At 40.0% G+C, this 12,633-nt stretch overlaps 1 protein-coding gene across 1 annotated transcript; it reads right to left on the bottom strand.

Moving 5' to 3' along the window:
- Positions 1-8,245: 8,245 nt before the first annotated feature.
- LOC108477462 (uncharacterized) lies at positions 8,246-8,653 on the bottom strand. The gene has a single exon (XM_017780010.1). The coding sequence runs from the start codon at positions 8,651-8,653 to the stop codon at positions 8,246-8,248; it is 408 nt and encodes a 135-aa protein (XP_017635499.1).
- Positions 8,654-12,633: the final 3,980 nt, after the last annotated feature.

The raw sequence follows: 12,633 nt of genomic DNA, 5'->3' as shown, positions 1-12,633 counted from the left end.
GGGTTTGGCCAAGCTTTCAAACTCGATTGTAAGTCTGTTCTTGTCCCATTTTAAATGATTTTTATATTTTTGAGATCGTTGTAACTTGATCTAGCTATTTCAAGGACTAATTTGAAAGAAAGTTAAAGTCTAAAATTTTACCCATGTTGAATATATTTGTATTTTGATCTTTGATGGTAGAAAATGCATGTTTGTTTTTAGTTAAACAAAATTTGTAAAGTGATTTTCGAAAAAAACGTCAAATAGGGACTTATTTGTAAAAAGGCCATAAAATGTGTAGAAAAGTGTGAATAAATGAAAAATGTGGGCTATTATGAGTACAAGTAATGTTCGGCTAAGCTTGGGTTGTGATAAAATTGAAAGAAATTCATTTTACGAGCCTAGTGACTAAATTGTAAAATGTTGAAATGTTAGGGGCAAAAATGTAATTTTTGCCATAACGTGATTTTGGACTGAATTGAATAGCTTGATGATTAAATAAGCTAAATGTGGTATTATAGATCAAGAAAAACAAAGTTCGGGTGTAGATTTTTTCATTTTTGCAACCGAGGTAAGTTCGTATGTAAATAAGCTTTATTATAATTGTATTTTCAATGCTTTAATTTTGTATGAATTGTGTAAACGACTCTATGGACACGTTCGGTGAAATTTTAGCAAGCGATAAATCCCAATCAAACCTTAGGATTAGATTAGGATACAAGTGACATGTTACTAGGGTTTTGTGTTATGTGATCCTGGTGCTGGTCCTATACGTCCAATCAGTGGTTGAGTATACTGACATATGTTGTGGTTAGTTGATAGCTTGTGTGAGCAGCACTGTGTAGCTACATCTTGACTGACAGCTTGTGTGAGCAGGCCCATTGATGGCTCAAGAACTAGCATATATGTGTTATGAGATAGAGGTAGCAATGGCTACATAAATGACAACTTGTGCGTAAGGTTTCTCGAGTATCTGATATTATTATTTCAAGTGGTTTATTGGGTATGTCAAAGATGAGAATAAGTATGAAATTATTATGAAAAGGTACAGGTATGTGCATAAAGCTTATTATTATTAAATTCACAAAATAACGAATTCAAGGTAAGTTTGTGATGGAAAGAAATATGGTTATGAGATTATGGCAAATTACATCGTCTTATATTATATTACTTGAATGATAAATGTATGGTAAGATTTTCTTATTTCTTTCATATGAGCTTACTAATCTATATAGCTTACTTCGTTTTACTTTCCAAGTTTTATAATGTCACCAAGCTAGCTCGGATTGGAGATCGTCAGAGATCGTATCACACTATCAAACTGTCATTTTGGGTATCGATGATCTTAAACATTTTGAGTATATGGCATGTATAGGGACTTGGTCATTTTGTTGTATGTGTCATCATGATTTTGGCCAAATGTATTGGCTTGTAATAGTTAAAGGCTTGATTTGGTATTTGACCATGTAAATGGGCTCATTTTGGTTAAATTGTTAGTAAGCTCATATATATATATATATGCATGTATGTGCCAATGCCCTTTGGTGATGTGGGCCAATGCCCTTTGGTGATGTGGTTTATATTGATTTGCTAAATGTTGATTGTGGCTTATTGACTTGTTGTGAAATGGATGAGTATAGTTTATCGGTATGATGGATTATCTTGATAAGTTAATGTAAATTGAAAGTAGTGTTAGCGGTGTTATTGAATGTGGAATTGGTATGTTTGATTTGGCATAATGAGATGTCATGTAACACCCCAAACCTGGCCTAAACATTATGACTAAATCTATGATGTCACATTGGAGAGGGTTTTCCAAAAAATTACTTGAAGAAAGCTTGATCATTTATAACGACTTCTTTAATTTCATAGCCAAAAGGTTAGAAAGCCCAGTTTATTTAGTAAACTCATTTTATTTAAGTAAGATAGTAAGTATACCAGATTGTTGTCAAACTTTAAACCATGTTTGGTACGGAAGCTTCTAAAACGTGTTGCGTAAGCGTAATGTTTCCAGAAAAAAATTGTTTGTGTTTTCTTGAAAATACGAGTCCTATTTCTAGCAGGTTTAAGTAAATAAATCCCCAAATTAAAAACAAACTTTTAAAGGCCTTATTACAAAATAAAAACCCGATATCGAACAGAATCAAAATTATAGAATTCTAAAATAAAATAACTATGTTGAGTGGCCACCTCTGAGTCCTCCATCACCTCGATCCAACTAGGCCTGAGGGTGTCCTGCACAGATAATAGCCAAGTGAGTTTACAAAAACTCAGTGTGTGAAACCCCAAATAGCAAATAATTAGAGAAAACGCAATCTAGGCCTAAGCCCTTTTTATACCAATTAGGGCCTTAGCCCCTTTTCAATAATGACAGCAGTCTGGGCCTTAGCCCGTTTCAGTGCAGTATTGAACAAAGAGTCCTACCTAATCCAACCGCTACACACCATGTAGGGATGAAATTGACCCACCCAACCCTACACACCAAATCGTACCGATCTCGGTACTAAAACAGTAATTGTAGTAGAGTTGCCAGTAATAGGCTTATAGCCTTTCAGTAAACTTCCTCCAAAATCATATAACCTATCCCATATAATGCAACATAATAACATACGTGTATGCAGAAATAACATGCTCAGAACAATCATACATAACATAGGGGTATTTCAATTAATTTACCCAACAGGGGTATAATGGTCATTTCATCATGTTAAGGTCTAAAGATACTTACCGACCCAACAATATGTCCACAGTCATGTAAGTGACTCGTGCAACCTTATTAGTCAAAGGTAATAATGGGCCTACAAGCCCCTAATGCGGGCTCATGTGGCCTACATGCTTGTCTGGCCCACAGAGCCCAGAAATAGCCTTAGCCATGTAATTACACAGTCTAGCTCAATAATTACCACACTTGGTGCGATTTCTCTGCATGGGGCCTACAAGCCCATTGGGCCCATACGACCCAGTTTGGCACAGTTCTGTTTCGGCCCATGAGAATGCTCATGGCCATCTCTTCCACCACACGGCCATGTTTCATAACACGACCTGTCACACGGGTGCTCACATGCCCGTGTGGTGTCGACAACCCACTCTTCGGCTTTTCAGCCTTTCAGCTTGTCAGCTTTTCAGCCTTCGTAGTTTCACGTCAATCAATAGTGTTTACACACATGTTTGCGAAAAGCACCAAAATCCCACGAATGCCAAACTTTGATTTGAACGAGTGGCCTAACCCACTTGAATCGCCAACAAGATTTGATATCCAAAACCCTTAACAAAACCTACGTGATAATCCATTTTGGTTACTACCACCATACATGTAATCCACCTGAGCCAAAGAAGGACTTACCGAAATGTAGACTAAGAATGGAGGATAACAATATTCGACCTAACACAGTACACCCTACAACCAAGGCTCACGAAGCCATGAGCACCCTCCTGGTAACAACTGACAGAGAAAAGAAGAGATTAGAAAGGAAGATCATTATAGTATAGAAGAGAAAGAGAGACAGCACAATGTGAACCCATACATAAATAATGACCATAACAAGGTTCGGCTATGGCCAAGAATTTGGCAACCCCAAAAGAACCCAATTACCTTAGTCAAAGCAAGAGGAGATCCGTCTACTAAAGAAAAGATTTTTGGCTATTCGCACAATTTGTGAGGAGAGGAAGAAATGAAACAGTCACCAATGTTGAAGGTATTCAGTCAATGGGAAACGTTGAAATCAGGAAGAGGGAAGAATGAGGATAATCGGCCAAGGGAGTAAAATAGTGTATGGAAATGAGAAGATGTGAAAGAAGTCAAGAAGAACCTACTAAAAACTGAAACAGAGACTGGGGTAAGAGATCTATTTGGAAAACTTGAGAGGTAAAAGAAAGAACCGAAACACCCTACTGAAACATACACAAAAAGGAAAAGAAGGCTAGATTTCAGAAGGGAATAGTGAAAAACATCAAAATTGAAAAAAACCTGAAATGAAAATGACCACTTCTCATCCATAGCCGAATTCCTAAGAGTCAATGCCCTATTCGGCCACAACTCCTCTACACCTTACCCTCCACTATCCTCTCCTAAAATCTCTCCACTTTTCCCTCACTTGACTAATTCAAACTCCCTTCCCCTTATCAGCGTTTCAGTCAACCTCTACCACCTCCCCAATGCAAGCTGTAAAAACATAATCTCCATTATGTGTGAGCAGATATTCGAACCTCAGACTCCTTGCACACACTATACGCCACCTACCACTAGACTAGCATGCTTACTTTGTCATGCCTTACCCACATTAATTTAAAAGTCCACTAGCAACCAACAAGGGTTTTTTTTCCACATAAAAACCAAAATTTTGCTTAAGCTAGGACTTGAACCCACAGCTCCACAAACACTCCCAAATCATTAAACCACCAAGGCAGATATACATCCAAGTCGCAATTACATAATATAATTCTAACTGGGTTTTCGAAATTTGGGGCGTTACAATTCTACCCTCCTAAAAGAAAATTTCGGCCTCGAAATTTACCTGGTCAGAAAAGGTGAGGGTATTGTTGTCACATCGCCTCCTCGGGTTCCCACGTAGCCTCTTCAAAACTGTGATTCCGCCAAAGAACTTTCACTAAAGGGATTGATTTCCTTCTCAGGACTTTCATCTCTCAATCCAAGATTTGGATTGGTTTCTCCTCGAAAGTTAGATTTGGTTTAACCTCAATCTCCTCAACCGGTACCACATGCGTAGGATCGGAGCGATAGTGTCTCAGTACCAAAATGTGAAACACATTGTGAATCCGCTCTAATTTTGGAGGTTTGTAGCTGGTTGGCAACCGGTCCTACTCATTTCAAAATGCGGCAAGGCCCAATAAACCTTGGGCTTAACTTGCCTTTACGCCCAAATCTTAATACTTTCTTCCACGGCGAGACTTTCAGGAAGACAAAATCCCCAACAAAATACTCAATTTCCTTGCGCTTCAGATCTGCATAAGACTTCTATCTGTAGGATGCTGCCTTAAGTCAATCCCGAATCAAGCAAACTTTATCATTAGTATCAGAAACCAATTCAGGACGCAGAACACGCAACTCAGTCCAACATGAAGGAGTATGACACCTGCAACTGTATAGTGCTTCATAAGGTGCCATCTATATGCTAGACTAGTAGTTGTTATTATATGCAAAATTCTGCCAACGGCAAGTAATCCTCCCAACTGCCTCGGAAGTCAATCACGCAACTCCTTAACATATCCTCCAGTATCTAAATCACCCTCTCCGATTGACCGTCTGTTTGAGGATGGAATGCAGTACTGAAGTCCAATCGTGTACCCAGAGCTTCATGTAACTTCTTCTAGAACTGAGACGTGAAGCGAGGATCTCTGTCAAATATTTCGGATACATACAGCTTAGCCAGTTTTTGCAACAAATAATCTGTGCGAACCAGTATAAAATGTACAGTTTTGGTCAATTGATCCACTATAACCTACACTGAATCTTTCTTAGAAGGCATTAGGGGTAACCCACTCACAAAATCCATAGTTACTCTTTCCCGCTTCTACATTAGAATGTTAACCGACTGAAGCAACCTAGAGGGCAACTGATGTTCTGCTTTAACCTATTGACGAGTCAAACATTTCCCCACAAAGTCAGTCACCTCACGCTTAAGTCCTGGCCACCAATAAGATATTTGTACATTTTATTACCACTTGGGTGCATAGCATAGGGCTACTATGCGCCTCTCGCAGTATAGACTGTCTCAACTCAGTATCCTTAGGTACACAGATTCTACCTTAAAAATAGAGTACCTCTTCACTGTTAATCCCAAAATCCGTAGTATTATCATTTTCAATCTGATGGAACCGAAGACCCAATGACTTATCTTCTAACTGTTTATTCTTAATCTGCTCAATCCACACTAGTTTAACTTGGAGCTCAGCCAATAAACTACCATCATCAAATAAGTTAAGATGAGCAAACATTGTCCTTAGATTAGTCATAGCCCTAAGGCTCAGTGCATCGGCCACCACATTGGCCTTACCAGGGTGGTATTTAATCGAATAGTCATAATCCTTAAGCAGCTCAATCCACCTTCGCTGCCTAAGATTTAACCCCTTCTGAGTAAGGAGATATTTGAGGCTCTTGTGATCCGTGTAAATGGTACACTTTTCATTGTACAAGTAATGCCCCCAGATTTTTAATGCGAATGCCACCGTAGCCAACTCCAAGTCATGTGTTGGATAATTCGCCTCATGTGTCTTAAGCTGACGAGACATATAAGCAACCACCTTACCCTCTATCATCAACACATAACCCAAACCAACGTGTGATGCATCACTGTAAACAGTAAATTCCTTCCCAGACTCCAACTGAATCAAGACAGGGCCTCAGTCAAAACTTTCTTGAGCTTCTTGAAGCTCTCTTGCTATGCATCAGTCCAAATAGAAGACTCGCCTTTACATAGTAGCTTAGTTAAGGGTACGGCAATCAGTGAGAACCCTTCCACAAATCTTCGATAGTACCTAGCCAATCCCAGAAAACTACGGATTTCTGATACAGTTTCAGGTTGTTTCCAGCCCAACACAGCCTTAATTTTCTGAGGATCCACCTAATCCCCTTAGCAGACACCACATGACCAAGAAATGTTACCTCACGTAACTAGAATTCACACTTGCTGAACTTGGCGTACAGTTGCTTCTCCCTCAAAATTTGCAGAACTACACGGAGATGTTCATCATGCTCCACTTCAGTTCTTGAGTACATCAGAATATCATTGATAAATACTACAACAAACTGGTTCAAATAGGGTTGGAACACCCTGTTCATTAGATCCATAAAAGCTGCCGGTGCATTTGTCAGTCCAAAAGGCATTACCAGGAACTCATAATGACCATAACGAGTCCTAAACACCATCTTGTATACATCAGACTCTTTAACTTTTAGTTAATGATACCCCGACCGAAGATCTATTTTAGAGAAAACCATCACTGCCCGTAACTGATCGAACAGATCATCGATCCTTGGCAGAACGTATTTGTTCTTAAAGTCAACTTATTCAATTGTCTGTAGTCGATACACATACGCATGGATTAATCCTTCTTTTTTACAAATAAGACTGGTGCCCCCCATAGAGACACACTCGATCAAATAAACACACAGTCCAGTAGCTCTTGAATTTGGGCCTTAAACTCTTTAAGCTCTTGTGGTGCCATTCTATAAGGGGTGATGGACACCGTAGCTGTACCAGGAAAGAGCTCAATCCCAAACTCCACTTCACGTTCTGGAGGCAGTCCCAGTAACTCTTCAGGAAAACATCTAGAAACTCCTTAACAGTCCTGATATCCTTTACCGAAGAGTCTCGAACATCTAAAACACTAACGTATGCCAAAAATGCTTCACAACCCTTGTGAACCAACTTCTCCGCGTTAATTGTAGAAATTACATCACTCAAATAGTCTCGTCATTCCCCAATTACCACTATCTCCTCAACGGTTTCAGTTCTCAGTACTGCTCGCTTAGTGGCACAAACCAAGCTTACCTGATGTTTGACTAACTAGTTCATGCCCAGTATTAAATCGAATTCTCCAAAAGGCAGCTCCATAAGATCGGCCAGAAAAACAACTCATTGTATTTCCAAGGGAACATCACTAAACATCTTATTTATCTGAACGAACTGCCCCTACGGGTTCCACACAATTATTCCACTCAAAGTACTCTCAATCGGAATTCCCAAGTTTTCAGTAACATCATAGGCAACATAGGAATGGGTATATCCTACATCTATCAATGCAATATAAGGTACTTTATGAGTAAAGAACGTACCCGTTATGACATCAGGAGCGTCTCCATCCTCTCGGCGACGTGCAGCATAAACCAATACTGGCTGCCTCACCTCAGTATGCCCAGCACCTCTACCCAGTGCTCCACGACCACGACCCATACCATTTCCACCCTTGGCCTAAACTCGGCCTCTCGGTGGCTGCTGACCACCCAGCTGAACATTACCAAAACCAGAAGCTTGCACCTGCTCGGGCCTCCATGGACAATGCCTAACATGGTGCTCCATTGATCCACATCTCAGACATGCACCCACCTTCCTCCAACATTCGCCCTGATGGTGTTTCCCACAATTAGCACAAACCTGCGATCCAAAAGTAGCAACAGCAACAATAGGGGTCCTAACTCTGATTGGCCCATCAGCTCTGGGCTTTTTCTTAAACCTCTGAAAAGAGTTTGAGGGCTCAACATCCCTCTTACCTCTGCCTTTCTCTCTGTTCTGGCATTCAGCGCACATTACATCCTCGGCGATTTTTTCCTTATCAACAATGCTGTGAAATCCTGCTCCCTCTGAGGAGCTATCAGAACCCTTAGACTATTCCTGAGGCTGTCTTCAAATCGAGCACACCGCTCATATTCTGTTTCCATCATCCCACGAGAATAGCGGCTCAATTGTAAAAATTCAGCCTCATATTCAGCCACTGTCTTCTCCCCCTGAGTTAAGTTCAGAAATTCCCTTTTACGGGCATCCACATAATTGGCACCCAGATATTTAGCCTGAAAAGTAGTCTTAAAAAACTCCCAATTCAATCGATCAGCTTGAATACCCTCTTTGACGGCAAGCCACCATTGGTAGGCCTCATCCCTTAACAGTGATACTGCACCTTTCAACTTCTGCTCATGGGTGCAGTCGAGGTCGTACATGATCCTCTTTGTGGCCTCGATCTAATATTCAGCCACTCCATCAATACCCCTGAAAATTTCTGCCCCATTAAACCTGAGTCGTTCCGTAATCGACCCATGACCCACATGTAACACCCCGAACCCGAGACCATCGCCGGTGTCGGACACGAGGGGTTAGCAAGCCAAGTTCACTTGTTTTGCCCATCCATTGGACATTTCCAGTCAGGCTGGAAAAACTGCGTCACTGTTGCCTTAAAAATCATATCTCGAGTTTCAAAACTCAGAAACTGGTTTCGTAAATTTTCCCTGAATTTAGACTCATATATCCATCCATGGATTTATTTCTAGAATTTTTGGTTGGGCCAATTGGTACAGTTTATTAGTTAAAGTCACCCATGTTACAGGGATCGACTGCTCTGACCTTCGCGCGGTATAACTTGGATATCTCTCTGTACAGGGCTTTAATGCTGGTGCCGTTTGTTTCTAATGAAACTAGACTCAAAATGGAATCTGTACATATAAGGTATGTCTCCTAATTCTTTTGGATAATTTATAGTAAATTTTAAAGTTGCGACAGGGAACCCAGAAACCGTTCTGGACCTGTCTCACAATAGCTTTAATATCTCTTAACATGTAACTCCTATGACCATTTCGTTTCTTCCATATGAAAATAGACTCATCAATGTTCATTTACATAGCTGATTCACTATTTAATACCATTCCTACAAATTTTGGTGATTTTCACATTCACATTACTGCAGCTGGCAGCATCTGTTTTAAGGTAGGTCTTACCTATTTTGTAGTCTCCATGAACCAACTAGTCTTGCCTTACATAGGTCCACATATGATCATTTTAACCATGCCAATGGCTGATCATGTGACCAACATTCCCATTTCAATTCATAGTCACATCATGACACCATATATATATATACAAACCGCAAATAGTTTAAGTTGATACTTCACTATTACGAGCCATTTTCGCATGGCCGTACACATATACATCATAACATATTTAAACCAACAAGGGTAGTCCTATACATTCCATTTCAAGTTCAACCAAGAATTTATACCAAAATGGGGCTTGATAGTGTGGATGACTTGACTTCAACGATCCCGAATCCGATTGCTATCGAGCGAAATCTAGAAAAGCGAGAGCCAAAGCAATGAGTAAGCATTTTTATGCTTAGTAAGTCTCAAGGAATATAATCAACTCTAATTACAGCAATACATTCACATAGTTAAATGCATCATTTCATTAATGCACATTCACATAATCATACTTACTTCACCATCCCAACTCTTATGTTCATACACAAATGACGGCTTCATTAAGGCCGATAACTCGTTCCATCATAGGAGCGGATATTCACACGCTCTTACTCCTAGCGCATAAGCACACACCGCACTTACCTTGTCATTGGGAAATTTCACAAGTGCATTAGCTGAAATTTTCCAGCAAGCTTATAATTTTCAAATCACATACCTTGAGTTTAACCGGATGTCGCTACTCGATCAATCGCCTTGGGACATAGCCGGTTATGGTAACCCGCACCAAGGCCTACGGGACTTAACCCGGATATCACGATTTGCACAAATGCCTTCGGGTCTTAGCCCGGATAGAATGACTTGCACGAATGCCTTCGGGTCTTAGCCCGGATGTAGCCACTAGCACAATTGCCTTCGGGTCTTAACCCGGTTATAATTTCCAGCATAATTGTCTTCGGGGCTTAGCCCGGATATCATTCAATTTCTCATGCACACATACATCAATAATCATTGGACATACATATTTATTTTCGTTACTAAGGCTCAAACGCAATTATAGTCGCAAGCATATTCGCCTTCGGGACTTAGCCCGGGTAGAATTCAAATACTCATGCATACATAATCAATAATCAATACACATCCATACTTTATTTCACACAATTCAAGTAGGGTCACTTCTTGAGGACTTACCTCGGATGTTGTCGAACGGCTTTTACGGCTATTCGATTACTTTTTCCTTCCCCTTGTCCAATTGTGGCCCTCTTAGCTCTTGAGCTAATTCAAACAAATTCAATTTATCAAAACCTCATTGTGCTAGCTTATGGCCGAATATGACAAGGAATTTAAATGGTCATATGGCCACCCTTTTGCTTGAATACACAATGGTCATGCACATTTTATACTACATCAAGCAATTCAATACAATTTATTCGAGCATCAAGGAAAAGCTTAAGGCCTTCAATAGGCTACCCAAGGCCGAATATACTTGTCCATGTTGAGGCCAATTATGCACTTAATACCACACAAAACAGCATGCATTTTACTAGTTAATGCTTTGCATATTGTAGCTCAAAACTTACAATATAGCATCAAGCACTCATATGTGTGCTAGGCCGAATGTGCTTACAATTTCACAATTATTCTTCAACATCTTCTTCTTTAAACAAACTTATTCATCACTTCCTTCATAACCAAAACATCATGTGCAAACATATATATACATATATGAGCATGGCGAATTTCAAGGTGTCCATAGCCATCCAAAACACAAATTTTAACTAACATGCAAGAAGCATGAACCATGCTCATGAATGCATCATGGCGAATATGACAATCATGCTCCTTTTCAACTTCAATCATGATAAAACAAAAAGAAAGCTCAAAATCTTACTCAAGAGTAGACAATCCATCATTGCATGCATCATCATCAAGCTTCACACTTAGCATGCAATGGCTTTATCACCATAACAACTTTGGCCAAATACCATTTCCATGGCTTAACAAAGATTTGAGCCATGGCTAACATGCACATCAAGTTAGCAACCAAAACATGCATGAAACTCCTAACACAACCTCATACATACCTTAATCTTGATGCAAACTTAGCCAAATCTCCTTCTAGATCTCTTCCAAACCAAGCATGAAGCAAAAATCCTCCTTCTTCCTTAGTTTTGGCTCAAAGAAAGGATGAACAAAAATTTTTCTTTCCTTCTCTACAACTCACGGCAATGGGGGATTACCACACTCACACACATTTTTTTTCATTTTTTATCACCCATACACCTTTGTTTATTATTTCACCCTAATGCACCAACAAAACATGTTTCATGACATGTTTAGCCCATCCTCCTTGTCATGGCGGCCACCACCTATAAAGGGGAATTTGACATGCAAGTCCATTATTTTGCATGCATGCTTTAATTAGTCATCACACATTTCCTATCATACTTTCAAAGTTCATTACTAAGTCCTTTCTTGTGGAATTCACCCTTATAACACTAAATCAATCATCATAAAATGTCATACATGAGCACACACATATTATAGGCATCAAAATAAATTTTAATTATTTTTATGCCTCGGTTTTGTGGTCCCGAGACCACCTTCCGACTAGGGTCAATTTTGGTGTCACAACTCTCCCCACTTAAGAAATTTTCGTCCCGAAAATCTTACCGATAAATAGGTTTGGATATCGCTCTTTCATAGAGTTCTCGGTCTCCCAAGTAGCTTCTTCTATCCGTGCTTGAGCCATAACACTTTTACTAGCGGAACCCGCTTGTTTCACAACTCTTTCACTTCTCGTGATAGGATACGAATCGGTTCTTCCTCATAACTCATATTAGCTTGAATTTCAATTTCGATGGACTAATCACGTGCGATGGATCGGATCTATAGCGTCAAGCATCGAAGCGTGAAAGACATCGTGAACCTTTTCGAGTTCGGGGGCAAAATCAAGCGATATGCCTTTGGATCGACTCGCCGGATATCTCATATGGCCCAACGAACCTCGGGCTCAACTTGCCCTTACGGTAGAATCGAGTATCTTTTTCCAAGGCGATACCTTGAGAAACACTTTATCACCCACGATACTCGATATCCTTACGCTTCAGTCTGCGTCGACGACTTCGACGATCGGAGGCTATCTTGAGACTTTCACGGATTACTTTCACTTTCATTCAAAGCATCCCTAATCAAATCCACCCGAAAATCTTGCTTTCACCGAGCTCGGTCCA

Source organism: Gossypium arboreum, chromosome 11, assembly GCF_025698485.1.
Source record: "Gossypium arboreum isolate Shixiya-1 chromosome 11, ASM2569848v2, whole genome shotgun sequence".
Lineage (NCBI taxonomy): Eukaryota > Viridiplantae > Streptophyta > Magnoliopsida > Malvales > Malvaceae > Gossypium > Gossypium arboreum.
The sequence above is the reverse complement of the archived record's forward strand: the minus strand, read 5'-3'. Positions and strand labels throughout refer to the sequence as shown.

What these genes read in the sequence shown, in the direction of transcription:
- LOC108477462 (XM_017780010.1), bottom strand. Translation starts at nt 8,653, where the DNA reads ATGTACGACCTCGACTGCACCCATGAGCAGAAGTTGAAAGGTGCAGTA.